General features: G+C 71.4%; 2 protein-coding genes across 2 annotated transcripts; one reads left to right on the top strand and one right to left on the bottom strand.

Annotated features, from left to right (window-relative positions):
- On the bottom strand, positions 1-1765 carry SOX12 (SRY-box transcription factor 12). The gene is given in 2 exon segments (XM_075438386.1): positions 1-1035; positions 1037-1765. Coding segments are annotated over 2 exon segments (840 nt in total). The 3' UTR covers positions 1-924.
- Positions 1766-7681: 5916 nt separating this feature from the next.
- Positions 7682-12746, top strand: REM1 (RRAD and GEM like GTPase 1). The gene is made up of 5 exons (XM_075438481.1): positions 7682-7774; positions 7988-8408; positions 9459-9541; positions 11221-11425; positions 11590-12746. The coding sequence occupies exons 1-5, from the start codon at positions 7682-7684 to the stop codon at positions 11865-11867; spliced, it is 1080 nt and encodes a 359-aa protein (XP_075294596.1). The 3' UTR covers positions 11868-12746.
- The last annotated feature ends 1984 nt before the right edge of the window (positions 12747-14730 follow it).

Genomic DNA, 14730 nt, shown 5'->3' on the forward strand with positions numbered 1-14730 from the left:
GTCCCCATCCCGGCCGCCCCGCCCGGCACGCTCCCCACCGCCCCGGCGGCATCGCTCGCCGCGGCACGACGCGACGCGGCCAAGGCGAGCCAGCGCGGAGCGGGTCCCACGCCGGCACCGAGGGGGTCCGAGGCCGAAACGGGGAGGGGGCGGCTGCTGCGGGAGGGGCTCGTCCCCAGCGGGGTTCGGGGTGGCTGCGGGCACCGGCTCCGCGAGAGGAACGCCACAGCCCCCCGCACCCACGTGCGCGTCACGTGCGCCCAACTTGGCTCTGCCCAAAGTCAGCGGCGGGCAGCGCGCGCCGCGGCAACGGCGACGGCCCCGGGGGGGACACCGGACCCCCGGCGCTGGGGACCCCATGGAAAGGGACATCGGGTCGGGGGGGGGGGGGCTATGGCTCCACCACCCCCTCCCCAAGGGCTGCGACCAGGAAGGGGGGGAAATCAAAGAGCAAAAAGCCAAAGGAACCGGGCGCTCGCCGAGGGGTGGGGAGGGTGGGATGGGTGCCGGGAGCCGGCGTGGGTGCCGGGAGCCGGGGAGGGTGCCGGGAGCTGGGGAAGGAGCAGCCGCGGAGCCGCAGGGGGATGGGGACGGGCGCTGGCAGCGAAAACCCGACCAGACGCTCGCGTTTCACGGGCAAAGAACCGCGGCGGGCAGCCCCGCGCCGGACAGACGGACAGACGGATGAGGAGTGGGCGTGCCGGGGGGGGGGGGTGAGCAGGGAGCTCTGCCTTCCGCAGCTTCAAGGCAAAATCACCCGATTCCTGCATGGAAACTGCTGCTTTCGGGTCTTTCTTTTGTGGTTTTGTTTTTTTTTTCCTGGGTTGTTTTGGTTTTTTTGTTGGTTTTTTTTTTTTTTGCTACGACCTGATTTTGGGGGGGGGGGGGGGGGGGAAGGAAAGCGTTACCTGGAGCGCGCGGGGCTCAGTAGGTGAAGACCAAGTCCGAGATGCTGGACATGAGCCAGTCCCCCGCGATCATCTCCCTCACCTCGGGCGTGCAATAGTCCGGGAACTCGAAGTGCGAGGAGCCCCCCCCGCGGGACGGCGTCGTGGTCCTTGTCACCGAGCCCCCAGTCCAGCGCGCCGCAGGCCGCCCCGCCACCCGCCCGCCCCGCCATGACCCCCGGCAGCTCTTCCTCCAGCTCCTCATCGGAGGAGCCGAAGGAGGACGGAGGGGACCCGGCCGATGTGGGTGACGGGGACCCGCTCTCCGCGGACCCCCCGGGCTCGGGGCAGGCGGCGGCGGGGCTCAGGGGCGCGGGGGGCTCCTGGGCGCCCGGCTCCTCGGTGGGCTCCTCCGGCGCGGGCGCGGCGGGCGGCTTGGCGGGCTGCCTGCGGCCGGTGGCGACGCGGCCCAGCACCGAGGGCTTGATCTTCGCCGGGAGCCGCGGGCGGGTCGCACCGGCGCCCACCTTGCCCTTTTTCCGCGGCCGGTACTTGTAGTCGGGGTAGTCGGCCATGTGCTTGAGGCGCAGGCGCTCGGCCTCGCGGACGAAGGGGATCTTCTCGGCGTCGCGGAGGAGCTGCCAGCGGCGGCCCAGGCGCTTGGAGATCTCGGCGTTGTGCATCTCGGGCCACTGGTCCATGATCTTGCGGCGCTCGTGCTGCGACCACACCATGAAGGCGTTCATCGGCCGCTTGATGTGGCCGCTCGGCGTCTTGCACCACGCCGGCTCGGCTTCGCGGGGGGACGGCGGCGGCGGCGGGGCGCGGGGCTCCCGCCGAGCCTCCGCGCCCCGACCCCGCGCCCCGCGTTGAACCATCGCGGGCCCCGCGAGCCCCTCGTCGTCGCCGCCGCCGCCCCGCCCGCCGCTGCCGCTACGCGCCCCGCCGCGCCGTCCCCATTGTGCGGAGCGGGCGTGGGTGGCGGGGCGGGGGGCAGGGGGACGCGCCGGGGCTCGGGGGGGGCACGGTGGAGGCGGTGGTGCCTCCCGGGGGGGGAACCGGGGGTCTCCGGGTCGGGGGGTGCTCGGCGGCGGTCAGGTCTGGGATGCTCCGGGATGCTCCAGGATGCTCCGGGGACACTCCGGGATGCTCTGGGATGCTCCGGGATGGTCCAGGGATGCTCCGCCCCGCCCCGGGGCCGGTCCCCCGGTCGAACCGGCGGCCCCCTCCGGGCTGCTCCGCTCCGGACTGCCCCGCCCCGGTGCCCCGGTCGAGCCGGCGGACGCTCCGGTCGGGCGGGAGGGCACGGGAGGGGGGGGGGCGGGGTCGGTGCGGGCAGCCCCGGAGCCGCGCGCTCCGCCGGTGCCGCTCTTCCAGCCGCCGCCGCCCCGCCCCCGGTAAACACGGCCGCGCCGGTTCTGTCAATGAGAGGCACCGCCCCCCTCCTCGCCCCGCCCCCTCCCGCCCATTGGCTGCGGGGCGGGGGGAAACGCCCGGTTCAGCCAATGGGAGCCCGCCAGAGGGGGTTGCTGGAGAGAATGGCAGGGCGGCCCGGCCCGGTGCCTCCGGTACGGCACCCCGGCCGCCCCCGGAGCCCCCCCACCGGCACACCCCGTGCCCCCCGGGGATGCCCCGCTGCCGCCAGTGCCCGCTGCTCCCCCGGTCCCCGCCGGCACCCCCGGGAGCCCCCGCACCCGTCACGGAGCCCCGGACCGGGCGCGGCTCTGCCCAACCGCGAACCCGAGCATCCCCCCGGGACCGGGAGCTCCCCCCCGGGACGCGGCCCCCGGACCCGCCCCTGCCGGCCCACGAGCTCCCGGGGTGCCCTCCCCCTCCCCGGTCCCCCCGGCAGGGCCCCTGTTCTGCGGGAAGGCTGCGCGTGTGTGTTTCCCCCCGCCCTAACGGCGTCTCCCCGGGGCTCGGCTCCCTGCCGGTAGGGACGGGGAAGCCTGGGGGGGGGGGGCTCGCCCGGTGCCACGAGTGGGGCCTCGTCCCCCGCGGTGCGGCCCGGCCCCGCCCCTGCCCCGCCAGGCCCCGCCCCTCCCGGCCGGGCCCCGCCCCTCCGCGGCGCTGCGGGCGCCACCCAATGGCTCGGCCGCGGCGGCCCCCATGTTGTCCCGGAGACCGCGGGCTGCCCGCCAGGGGCCGCGCCCATTGGCTGGCCGCCGAAGCGCGCGGGCTCGCCGCAGGGCGCGCTCCCATTGGCTGCGCCGCCGCCGCCAGTTGCTGTGGTAACGGGGGCACGAGAGCGGCCCCCGCGGCCTACCCCGGGCCCTGCGGCCTGCCCCGGGGCTGCCCCCATCCCGCCCCGGCCCGGTCCGGTTCGGTCCGTGTCCGGCCCCCGCCGCCCTGGAGCCCCGCTTCCCGGGGAACACCGCACAACCCCCGCGGCGGCTTCCGCCTCGCAGCCCGGGGCCGCTCCCGCCCGGTGTGGCCAAAGGACCGTGCCCGGCGCCAGCCGCACAGCTCCCGTAGGACCCCGGCACCGGGCACCTGCTCGGTTGCCCCCCGACCCACAAGGCCCCGCGCCCGTGGGGCCCGGCCCGGCCCTGACCCCGACCCGGCGACCCCAGCCACCGGGTCCCCGCCGTGCAATGCCGGGGCAGGGCCAGCAGGGGGCGCTCCCCCGCCCTGCCCGGTCCCTGCACCCGCCCGCTGTCGCCATGGAGACCGGGCCGGGGAGCGGGGGATCCCCGGGGGTCAGGGGACACCGGGGGGCCGTGGGGTACGGAGCATCCCCCGGGGGCGGGGGGTGGGGGGGGCAGGGGATCCTGGGGGGCCGTGGGGTGGGGGGATCCTCGGCGGTCAGGGGATGGCGGGGGGCCATGGGGTACGTGACATCCCCAGGACTGGAGGATGGTGGGGGGCCGTGCGTTACGGGGGATCCCTGGAGGGCCGTGGGGTGTGGGGGATCCCCGGGGGTCAGGGGGTAGCAGGGGCCTGTGGGGTACAGAGCATCCCCAGGGGGCAGGGGATCCCGGGGGGCCGTGGGGTGGGGGGATCCCCAGGATTGGAGGATGGCAGGGGGCTGTGCGGTATGGGGGATCCCCGAGGGGCTGTGGGGTGTGAGGGATCCCCGGGGGTTAGGGGATGTTGGGGGGCCGTGGCAAAGGAGGGAACCCCAAGGATCGGGCTGGGGATCTCCCCATAGGGGACAGCCGGGGGGCGTAGGGTGGGCAGGGGTCTCCCCGCGGGGCAGGGAGGCGGGGGAAGACGGGGCGCGCTCGGGGTGCTGCAGCGCGGGGACTGTCACTGCCCCTTCTCCGTGGGGCGGGCAGAGCTGTGGGGCTCAGGATTGTGCTTTCTCCCCGCAGAGCCTGCGCGGGGCCGGACGCGGGGGGCCCGGGGGCCACGGCGCAGCCGAAGAGCGCGGTGAGTCTCCGGTTCCCGCGGGGCCTGCGGCAAACGCGGCGTCTCCCCGCCAAACCTGGGCTCCGAGGCCGGCGAAGGGCTCCAAGGGACGCCGGGAAGGCCCAGAGGCGTTGCGGGGGGCGGTGAGAAGTGGGGGGTCACGGCAGAGGGGGCTCACAGACCCCCACCGACTCCCCGCCTCTGCCGTGCGGAGTTCAGGCTCCCAGCGAATGGCGGGAGGCAGAAGCAGAGCGGAGATCTCCAGCCCCGCCGGCTGACCTCGCTGCAGAGGACGGGAAGAAGGAAGCGGAGAAGAAGAAGCCAGGCTGGGAGCGATTCCCTGCCCGCTGCTGCCGCTTCTGCACCCACCGAGTGCTCCCTGCTGGGAGACCTTCAGAAAAGGCCTCAAAAAGAGAATTACCCCAGGGGAGATGCTGAGAATAGAGGGGGGGAACTAGGAGAGAGCGGGGAGCGCTGCGTAGGCGCGGGTCCCGGGCTGGAGCGGCGAGCGGCGTTTGCTGGGGCGGCAGAAGGTTTGGGTTCGGTCTCTCCGTTCTTTCTGTCTCCCGCAGCCGCGCGGGACGGGCGAGAGCAGCCGTACGGCGCTGGAACTGGGCTGTGGAATAAGCACGGGGCGTTTGTTTGTGTGTTTGACCAGGTGTATTGACGCTGAGCAAAAAACCACCCTTGCCTGCGGAGAAATCATCATCCCCAGAGCAATACAGAAGTTTTACTCGGAGGAAATTAGCGCTCCAGGAGGCTGAATTAGCTGAAACCCTGGAAGAGATCAAAACCGCCACGGTACGTGTGACAGACGCGACAGATGCTGGGATGTGGGTGGCAAATCCACACAGCTCCCTCGGCTGCCTTGGACTCCCTCTTGCAAAAGGGCACGTGATTATTGATTAATACACCGGAGGTGGTTATGCTGCTCCGCTTGACGCTGGTGAAATCTAACCCTGATGTTGTCTATCAAGAAAAATGAAGAGGCACCAAGGGAGAGCCCGGATGGCAGCAGCAGGAGGGGGGAGGCTCGGGAACTGGGACCTGTTAGAAAAGACGGTCAGTGTCGGATTTTCTCGGTGTCGCAAAGAGGAGGTTGAGGCATCAGCACAGCTTTGGAGTATCCCAGAATCCCAGAATCCCAGCATGGCAGGGGTTGGAAGGGACCTCTGTGTGCCCCTCCGTGTCCTGCTGGGGGTGAGGGGCCCAGCACTGAGCGCAGCACTCGAGGGGCTCAGGGGCCAAATCCCTGCCCCGCTCCCGCTGCCCGCACCGGTCCCGATCCAAGCCGGGATGCCGCTGGCCACCTCGCCCACCCGGCCACGCTGCTGGCTGCCGCCCAGCGCCCCGGGTCCTTCTCCACCGGGCAGCTCTCCAGCCCCTGTTCCCCAAGCCTGGAGCGCTGCGTGGGGTTGGTGTGACCCCAGGGCAGGACCCGGCGCTTTCCCATGTTGAACCTCACATGATTGCCCTCGGCCCATCGCTCCAGCCTGTCCCGGTCCCTCCGCAGAGCCTTCCTCCCTCCAGCAGCCCGACACTCCTGCCCAGCTCGGTGTCACCTGCAGAATGACTGAGGGACCGCTCGATCCCACTCCTTTCCCACGCCGCCAGCCCCTCGGCTCTTCACCTGCACGCTGGGGTTATTTCGCATGAAAACGTCGTCCCTGGGGATGAGCAGACACTCGAGGCCGGCTCTCCCTCGAGCTCTCCCGCTGCGGGGCCTGGGCCTTCGCGGGGAGCCAGGTACGGCTGCAGCGCGGCGGAGGCACGAGCCGCAGCGGGAGGAAAGCCTGGACGGTGTCGGGAGGCCGCGGCGGGAGGCGAGCGGCCGCGTGATGAATGAGCGCAGCTGAATTTTTTTTTTCCCGATCAAAAAATGATTAAAAAGGGAATGAATTGGCCTCGGCAGCTGGTGGGGCTGGGGTTACTGAGGGTGGCTGGGAGCAGAGTTAAAAATAGCGGGAAGGCCCAAGTGGAAAGTTTCTGCAGCATCACAAGTCAGGCATGCGGTGCTCACCCGCCCCGGCAGGCGGGAGCCCGTGCCAGAGCCCTCTCCGCCGTCCCTCGGCCCTTCCCCTCTGACCTCCCGGCAACTTTTCACACGACTTCCCCAGCCCTGCGGTTTTTTTCTGCTTAACCCTTTGGTTCCAGACACCGGGTTTGCTTCTCGAAAGAGCAAGACCAGCGTTGAGCTGCGAGCGTCCGGGCGCGTAGGAGCGCAGGGCTTGGGGGGAGCCGGGAGGAGCTGTACCCCCCTGCGTGGCCATTCCCATCGGCATCTCAGTTTCCCCCCTTTTAAAAATCCTCTCGCATCGAGGGAGCCGGGGTGGGTGTCCCCAGCGAGCCCACCTCCAGCCCTGCGCTGGGGGCACTCGCTGCCCGGTTTGTCCCGGACTGGGACGGAGATGGATGATGCAGCTCGGAGCACACCCAGCTCGCCGTGCTTGTCCTCGCTCGGCGAGAAAGCAGACGGAGCTGGCTGCTCCCACGGGCTTTCTCCGCTTCTGTTTGTCTGTTTGTCTCATTCCATTCCTTCTCCCTTGCGGAGCTGGCTTTGTCCCGTGTCCCAGAACAGGCGTCTGGGCCCTCCCTGATGAAAACCAGTCCCACACCCCAGGGGCCCAGAGAAGGCGGCACAGCTCACACCAGGCAGGCTCCCCTCCGCCCGGCTGCCGTGCCGGGGTGCCGCCGAGCCCGGGGGGCTGCACAGAGCGGCTGAGCAGTCGCCCACCTCCCGCCCTGGCCACGCAGGAGCCTCCTCCTCCTCCTCGCACCGAGCCAGCCGAAGGACAGCGGCTTGTTCACAGACTCACAGAGTGGCAGGGGTTGGCAGGGCCCTCTGGGGTCACCCAGCCCAACCCCCTGCCCAAGCAGGGTCACCCAGAGCAGGGGGCACAGCACCGCGGCCAGGCGGGGCTGGAATATCTCCAGAGAAGGAGACTCCACAGCCTCCCTGGGCAGCCTGGGCCAGGGCTCCGGCACCCTCAGAGGGAAGAAGTTCTTCCTCGGGTTCAGCTGGAGCTTCCTCTGCTTCAGTTTGTGCCCGTTGCCCCTTGTCCTGTCGCTGGGCACCACTGGAAAGAGTCTGGCCCCGTCCTCCTGACCCCCACCCTGCAGATATTTAGAGGCATTTCGAAGGTCCCCTCTCAGCCTTCTCTTCTCCAGGCTGAACAAGCCCAGCTCCCTCAGCCTCTCCTCCTAGGAGAGATGCTCCCGTCCCCTCCTCATCCTCGCAGCCCTGCGCTAGACTCTCTCCAGTAGCTCCTCATCTTTCTGGAACTGGGGAGCCCAGCACTGGACCCAGCACTGCAGATGGGGCCTCCCCAGGGCAGAGCAGAGGGGCAGGAGAACCTCCCTGACCTGCTGCCCACACTCCTCCTCATGCACCCCAGGATCCCACTGCCCTTCTGGGCACCCATGCCCGTCACCGGCGCTCGGCGATGGCACTGCGGTGTCCGTCCCGGCAAAGCACGGCCCCACCGGGCACCGGGCAGCACCGGCCCGGGCTCAGCTCGCTCCTCGGCGAAGCAGCCGTAGGGACCCCCAAACCCTCACGCTGCTCCCCGGGACCTCGGGATGCGCCCTGGGGGGGGGGAACTCGCCGTGCCCCGGCACCGGGAGCCCCGCGGGGACCTCGGGGACCAGGACAGGGACAGGGAACGGGACCGGGACCGGGACCGGGGCTGGGGGGGTGTGGCGGGGGAGGGACCGGCGGGGCCCGGGGCTCCACCTCCCGGTGTTTAAAGCCGGGACCAGGCGGCAGTGAGCTCGACACGGGGAGAGCCGAGCCCGCGGCACCGGGAGCGGCACCGGGAGCGGCACCGGGAGCGGCACCGGGAGCCGGGGTCCCCCGGGGGTCCTCTCCCCCCGCGGGGCTGTCGCTGACCCTGGCCGCGCCGGGCGGCAGCCGGAGCCCGCTGCGGAGGAGGGCGAGCAGCCCCCTGCCCCGGCCGGGGGGGGACCCCCGCCACCCCCCCCCGGGGCTCCCGGCCTCCGAGCCGGGCAGGGCCGCGGCCCCCCGGGGCAGCCGCTCCCCCGACCCCTCGGGCGGCTCCGGGACCCCCCCCCAGCGCGTCGTGCTGCTCGGAGCCCCCGGCGTCGGCAAGACCACCCTGGGCAGCCTCTTCGCCGGCGGCCAGGAGCGGGACCCCCCGGAGCAGCAGGGAGGTGGGTGCCCGGCGGGGGGGGGGGGGTAGCTGGGACCCCCCCCCCTGCCGCGGGGTCCCTCACCGCGGGGTTTGGTTGGGGACCCCCCTGCAACGGGTTCACCCATGGCGAGGGGGGGTGGTTGGGACCCTCCCCATGCTGCAGGGTCATCAACTGCGAGGGGGGGTGGGTGGTTGGGACCCCCCTGCAGCAGGGTCACCCACTGCAGGGGGTGGGTGGGACCCCCCCTGCCACAGGGTCACCCACGTTCGGGAGGGGTGGTGTGTGGGACCCCCTGCAGCAAGGTCACCCACTGTGGGGGGGGGGTGGGGGTGGCTGTGACCCCCTGCGGCGGGGTCTCCCACCATGGCTGGGGGGGTGGTTGAGGGACCCACCTGCCCCAGGGTCACCCACCATGGCGGGGGGTGGATGGGACCCCCCTGACACAAGGCTGTCCACTGTGGGGATGCTGGTTGGGACCCCCAGTGCTGCAGGATCACCCACGTCGGGGGGGGTGGGTGGTTGGGACCCCCCCATGCTGCAGTGTCACCCATGTCGGGGGGGGTCGTGGGGTTGGTTGGGACCCCCGTGCAGCAGGGTCACCCACTGTGAGGGTGGTTGGGACCCCCCCCCCTACTGCAGAGTCACCCACGTCAGGGGGACGGGGTTGATTGGGACCCCTCTGCCACAGGGTCGCCCACCACAGCTGGGGGGTGGCTGAGACCCCCCTGCAGCAGGGTCACCCACATCGGGGGGGATGGGTGGGTGGCACCCCCCATGCTGCAGGGTTACCAACCACGTGGTTGGGACCCCCGTGCTGTAGGGTCACCCATGTTGGGGGGGATGGGTGGGGGAGACCCCCTGCAGTGGGGTCACCCACCACGGCTGGGGGGGTGGTTGGGACCCCCGTGCCGCAGCGTCGCCCACCACGGGGCCCGGAGGAGGTGTCCTGGCTGCATGCAACGGCCCCATGGTGGGAAAGACCCCCGTGCGGGGCGGAGAGGAGCCCGGCGCTGGGCCTGGGTGCGCGGGCGCTGCCGGTGCCAACCGCGCTGTGCCGGTGCCTCGCAGAGGCCGCGTACGAGCGCACGCTGACGGTGGACGGCGAGGAGACCACGCTGCTGGTGATGGACGCCTGGGAGCCGGAGCAGCGGGTACGGCCGGGCTGGGCGCCGCGGGGGGCTGCGAGCGGGGCCGGGTGGGCTGCGACGCGTCCGGGGGCCGCTGTGCGGGCACAGCCGCTGCTTCGGGGTCTTCGAGCTCCGTGGGGGTCCCTGCGGCTCTCCCGGCCATGCCCGGGGCTCACCCTCGCCGCAGAGCGGGGCCGCACACCGGGTGAGGCGGGGGCTGGGGTCTGGCTCTTTGCCCACCGTCCCCTGGCATGGGAGGCTGCCCGCCGCCTTCTCACCGGTCGGGGGGGTCTGGTGGCGAGGCACTGGGAGCAGCGGCGTGGGCACCGGGGCAGAAGGAGCGTGGTGCCAGCCTGCTTCGGGATGCGTGGAAACGGTTTGGGGCTGGAGGAGCCGCCTGGGCAGACCCACGTCAGGCGGTGCCGCCAGCCAGGGCTCCGCTTCAGCCGGCGACGCGATGCCCCGAGAGCCTGGCATGGGGCATCTCCCGGGCAGAAATGCCAGCGCCGCCGTCCCTGCCTCCCTCGAAGCGCCCCGTGGCCGCCCTCCATGCCGGGGCCCGGCCATCCGCGGGTGCCACCAGGCAGCGAGGGGTCCGGAGCCGGTGCCCGGGCTGTGAGCGTGGGCACAGCACCCGCGTGGGCTGCGGCTGCGCCTCGCATGCCTGCGCTGCGGGAGATGCCCAGCACCGCGACGCCCCGACGCCGGGCCCTTCTTCGCACCGGTGCCGGATCCCACCCTGCCCGGCGGGGACCGGTGCCTGGTTCCCGCAGGGCGCTGCACCCACGATGCCGGCGTTGGGGGGCGAGGGCGGCTCCGGGAGAGGCGCAGCCTCAGCCCCTGACACCAAGCTGAGCCCACAGCCATTTTTTTTCCCCGATAGAGGAGGAAACGCTCAAACACCCCCCAAAACCAGGAGTTTTCAATCTGCATTTTGCTGATGGGGCCACATGTCTGCTCCCCATGATGGGGGGGTGCGCTGGCAGCTCCCATGGGTGCCGGGGTGCTCCGCTGTCCCCCGGCAGCGGTCGGGGCTGGCGGCAGCGGTGGCATCTCGCTCCCCATACGGTGGCATCTCATTCCCCGTGTGGTGACATCTCATTCCCCGTGTGGTGACATCTCACTCCCCATACGGTGACATCTCGTTCCCCGTGTGGTGGCATCTCACTCCCCATACGGTGACATACGGTGACTCCCCATACGGTGGAGGGCTACGAGGATGGTGAGGGGACTGGAGCATCTCCCCTACGAGGAGAGGTTGAGGGAACTGGGCTTGTTCAGCCTGAAGAAGAGAAGGCTGCGAGGGGACCTTATAAATGCCTACAAATATCTGAAGGGTGGGTGTCAGGAGGATGGGGCCAAGCTCTTTTCAGTGGTGCCCAGTGACAGGACAAGGGGCAATGGGCACAAACTGAGGCACAGGAAGTTCCGTCTGAACATGAGGAGGAACTTCTTCCCTCTGAGGGTGACGGAGCACTGGAACAGGCTGCCCAGGGAGGTTGTGGAGTCTCCTTCTCTGGAGATATTCAAGACCCGCCTGGACAAGGTCCTGTGCAGCCTGCTGTAGGTGACCCTGCTTCGGCGGGGGGGTTGGACTAGATGACCCACAGAGGTCCCTTCCAACCCCTACTATTCTGTGATTCTGTGATTCTGTGACATCTCACTCCCCATACGGTGACATCTCGCTCCCCGTGCGGCGACAGGGTGAGGAGAGCGGGTGCCGCAGCCCGTGCCTGCAGGTGGGGAACGCCTACGTCATCGTCTACTCGGTCGCCGACCGCGGCAGCTTTGAGAGCGCCTCGGAGCTGCGCGTCCGGCTGCGGCGCGCGCGGCAGGCCGAGGACGTCCCCGTCATCCTGGTGGGCAACAAGTCCGACCTGGTGCGGTGCCGCGAGGTCTCCGTCGAAGGTGAGCGGTGGGAGAGGAGGGGGGGGTCTGGCTGCTGGGGACCCCCGGGGGGGCTCTGTGCTGGGGATCCCAGCCCAGCTCCTTCCCCCCCGCGTCTCTCCCGGACGTGTGGCAGTGGCGGGGTGCCAGCGGGGCCGTGCCCCCTCCCTGCCCTTCCCTTGCAGAGGGCCGAGCCTGCGCCGTGCTCCTCGACTGCAAGTTCATCGAGACGTCGGCGGCTCTGCAGCACAACGTGGCCGAGCTCTTCGAGGGGGTGGTGCGGCAGATCCGCCTCCGCCGCGGCGGCAAAGAGTCCCACGCGTGCCCCGCGCCCGGCCAGAAGCGCAAGGAGAGCCTCACCAAGAGAGCCCGGCGCTTCCTCGACAGGGTGGTGGCCGGCAACAGCAGCGCGGTGGCCTTCAAAGCCCGCTCCAAGTCCTGCCACGACCTGTCCGTGCTCTGAGAGCCACCACCTCTGTCGCTCCGCACGGGCGGGCTGGGGCTCTCCCGGCTGCCGGCAGTTCCGCAGGGAGCTGGGGACGCGGAGCTGTTGTCACCGGTGCTGAGCGATGCCTGGGGTGCTCTGGATCTGGCCACTTCCCCCTCCAGGAGTGGGGACGAGTGGGGCCGGGTCCCCTGGGCTGTGCCTGTGGAGCAGAGGGGGGCACAGATGCCTGGACTGGGGGTGGTGGGGTCACAGAATCACAGAATAGTAGGGGTTGGAAGGGACCTCTGTGGGTCATCTAGTCCAACCCCCCTGCCGAAGCAGGGTCACCTACAGCAGGATGCACAGGACCTTGTCCAGGCAGGTCTTGAATATCTCCAGAGAAGGAGACTCCACAGCCTCCCTGGGCAGCCTGGGCCAGGGCTCCGGCACCCTCAGAGGGAAGAAGTTCTTCCTCGGGTTCAGCTGGAGCTTCCTCTGCTTCAGTTTGTGCCCGTTGCCCCTTGTCCTGTCGCTGGGCACCACTGAAAAGAGCTTGGCCCCATCCTCCTGACCCCCACCCTGCAGATATTTGTAGGCATTTATAAGGTCCCCTATAAGGTCCCGGGAGCCGGAGGGGTGGCCGTGCCCCGGCGCAGGGCCGGAGGCTGCCGGGAGCGTGGCGGGTCCCGCTCGTGGTGCCCGTCCTTCGCAGGGCGGCAGGGACCGGCCGGGGCACCGCAGCGGCGTCCCTCTCGGGGACATCCTGCAGCCTCGCCTGGCACCCCCGGCCCCCCGCGCCAGGGCGTTGTGCCACGTCCCCCGGGCACCGGCGTTTCTCAGACTGATGCTTTCTGCTGTCTCTGTACCGGTGCCGTGGGGAAACCCCTCCATCTGCAGAATAAACCGCGTCGGGGAGCTGCCGGTCTCTGCTGGGTCCCTGCGGCGGGGAGCCGCGTCCCGGAGCCCTGGGGCTGGGTTCAAGGCCGGCTCCTTGTTGGGGACGGGGCAGGGGACGGGGCTCTGTCTGCAGCTGGAGCAGCTCGGGGCAGGGAGAGCCTCTGCCCCGGGGTTCCGCTGGCCGCCCTCGGTGGAAATCCCGATTCCTCACCCCGTGCATCGTCCCCTGCGCTGGCAGCAGCCCCCCTGCACCTCCCGGGTGGCTCTGGAAAAGCCGCTGGCAAGGGCTGAGTGGGTGCCAAGCCCCCGTGGGCAGGGAGCCGGGTGCTCGGTGGCTCCCGGTGCCCCGGGAAGGGGCAGGGAGGCGGGAGCTGGGCAGCGTGGCATCGGCCACGGCGTGGCACAGCCGGGAAGGGCCGTGTGCGGCCGCAGCGAGTGACCCCGGGCACCCGGGGAGGCGATGCCGGAGCTGCGTGGGCTCTGCTGGTGGTTTTTAGGCTGTGCTGCCGGCGGGCAGCCGGCTCGGCATCCCGGGCCCGGTGCCAGGGAGGATCAGCCGTGCCCTCCTTGCTCGGGTCAGGTCGGGAGTTTCCGCTCGCTCTGCGCCTCGAGCGCGGGAGCCGCTGGCCGTGACGCAGCTGGGGAGGGGGTCTCTGGCACCGAGGGGACGCTGGGATGGGGCAGCACCCTGTCCCTGTGGGACAACAGCCTCTCCACGGGTGCAAAGCCCAGCAAGGACTTCTCCCCGCTGGCTCTGTCCCCAGGACTGGGGCAGCCCGCTCAAGGCTTTTCTCCGGGTGTCCCCGAGGCGTTGGTGATGGCGACGTGGCTGCTCTGTCCTCGCTGCTGCTCTGGCTCCGGCTGCTCTGCCGGGGTCCCACCCCACAGCTCCCCGCACCCCGGTTCCTGGTGCTGCTGGACGCGGTGACGCGGTGCACGGAGCGTCGGCCACAGCGGGGCTGGGGGCTGCACAGCGGGGCTGGGGGCTGCACAAGCGGGGTTGGGGGCTGCACAGCAGGGCCGGGGGCTGCACAGCTGGGCTGGGGGCTGCACAGTGGGGCTGGGGGCTGCACAGCGGGGCTGGGGGCTGCACAAGCGGGGTTGGGGGCTGCACAGCAGGGCCGGGGGCTGCACAGCTGGGCTGGGGGCTGCACAGCGGGGTTGGGGGCTGCACAGCGGGGCTGGGGGCTGCACAGCTGGGCCGGGGGCTGCACAGCGGGGCCGGGGACTGCACAGCGGGCCTGGGGGCTGTACAGTGGGGCTGGGAGCTGCACAGCGGGGTTGGGGGCTGCACAGCGGGACCGGGGGCTGCACAGCGGGGTTGGGGGCTGCACAGCGGGACCGGGGGCTGCGCAGCTGGGCCGGGGGCTGCACAGCGGGGTTGGGGGCTGCACAGCGGGCCTGGGGGCTGCACAGCGGGACCGGGGGCTGCACAGCGGGGTTGGGGGCTGCACAGCGGGACCGGGGGCTGCACAGCGGGGTTGGGGGCTGCACAGCGGGACCGGGGGCTGCGCAGCTGGGCCGGGGGCTGCACAGCGGGGTTGGGGGCTGCACAGCTGGGCCGGGGGCTGCACAGCGGGGTTGGGGGCTGCACAGCGGGGCTGGGGGCTGCACAGCGGGGTTGGGAGCTGCACAGCGGGGCCTGGGGCTGCACAGCAGGGCTGGGGGCTGCACAGCGGGGCTGGGGCCTGCACAGCTGGGCCGGGGGCTGCACAGCGGGGTTGGGGGCTGCACAGCTGGGTTGGGGGCTGCACAGCAGGGCTGGGGGCTGCACAGCGGGGCCTGGGGGCTGTACAGCGGGGGCTGGGAGCTGCACAGTGGGGCCGGGGGCTGCACAGCGGGGTTGGGGGCTGCACAGCTGGGCCGGGGGCTGCACAGCGGGACCGGGGGCTGCACAGCGGGGCTGGGGGCTGCACAGTGGGGCTGGGAGCTGCACAGCGGGGTTGGGGGCTGTACAGTGGGGCTGGGAGCTGCACAGCGGGGTTGGGGGCTGCACAGCGGG

This window comes from Opisthocomus hoazin, chromosome 18, assembly GCF_030867145.1.
Source record: "Opisthocomus hoazin isolate bOpiHoa1 chromosome 18, bOpiHoa1.hap1, whole genome shotgun sequence".
NCBI lineage: Eukaryota > Metazoa > Chordata > Aves > Opisthocomiformes > Opisthocomidae > Opisthocomus > Opisthocomus hoazin.

What these genes read in the sequence shown, in the direction of transcription:
- REM1 (XM_075438481.1), top strand. Translation starts at nt 7,682, where the DNA reads ATGGCACTGCGGTGTCCGTCCCGGCAAAGCACGGCCCCACCGGGCACC. An exon ending in CGCTCCTCGGCGAAGCAGCC is followed by an intron (nt 7,775 to 7,987) that starts GTAGGGACCCCC and finishes CGGTGTTTAAAG; the next exon opens with CCGGGACCAGGCGGCAGTGA. An exon ending in CCTGGGAGCCGGAGCAGCGG is followed by an intron (nt 9,542 to 11,220) that starts GTACGGCCGGGC and finishes GTGCGGCGACAG; the next exon opens with GGTGAGGAGAGCGGGTGCCG.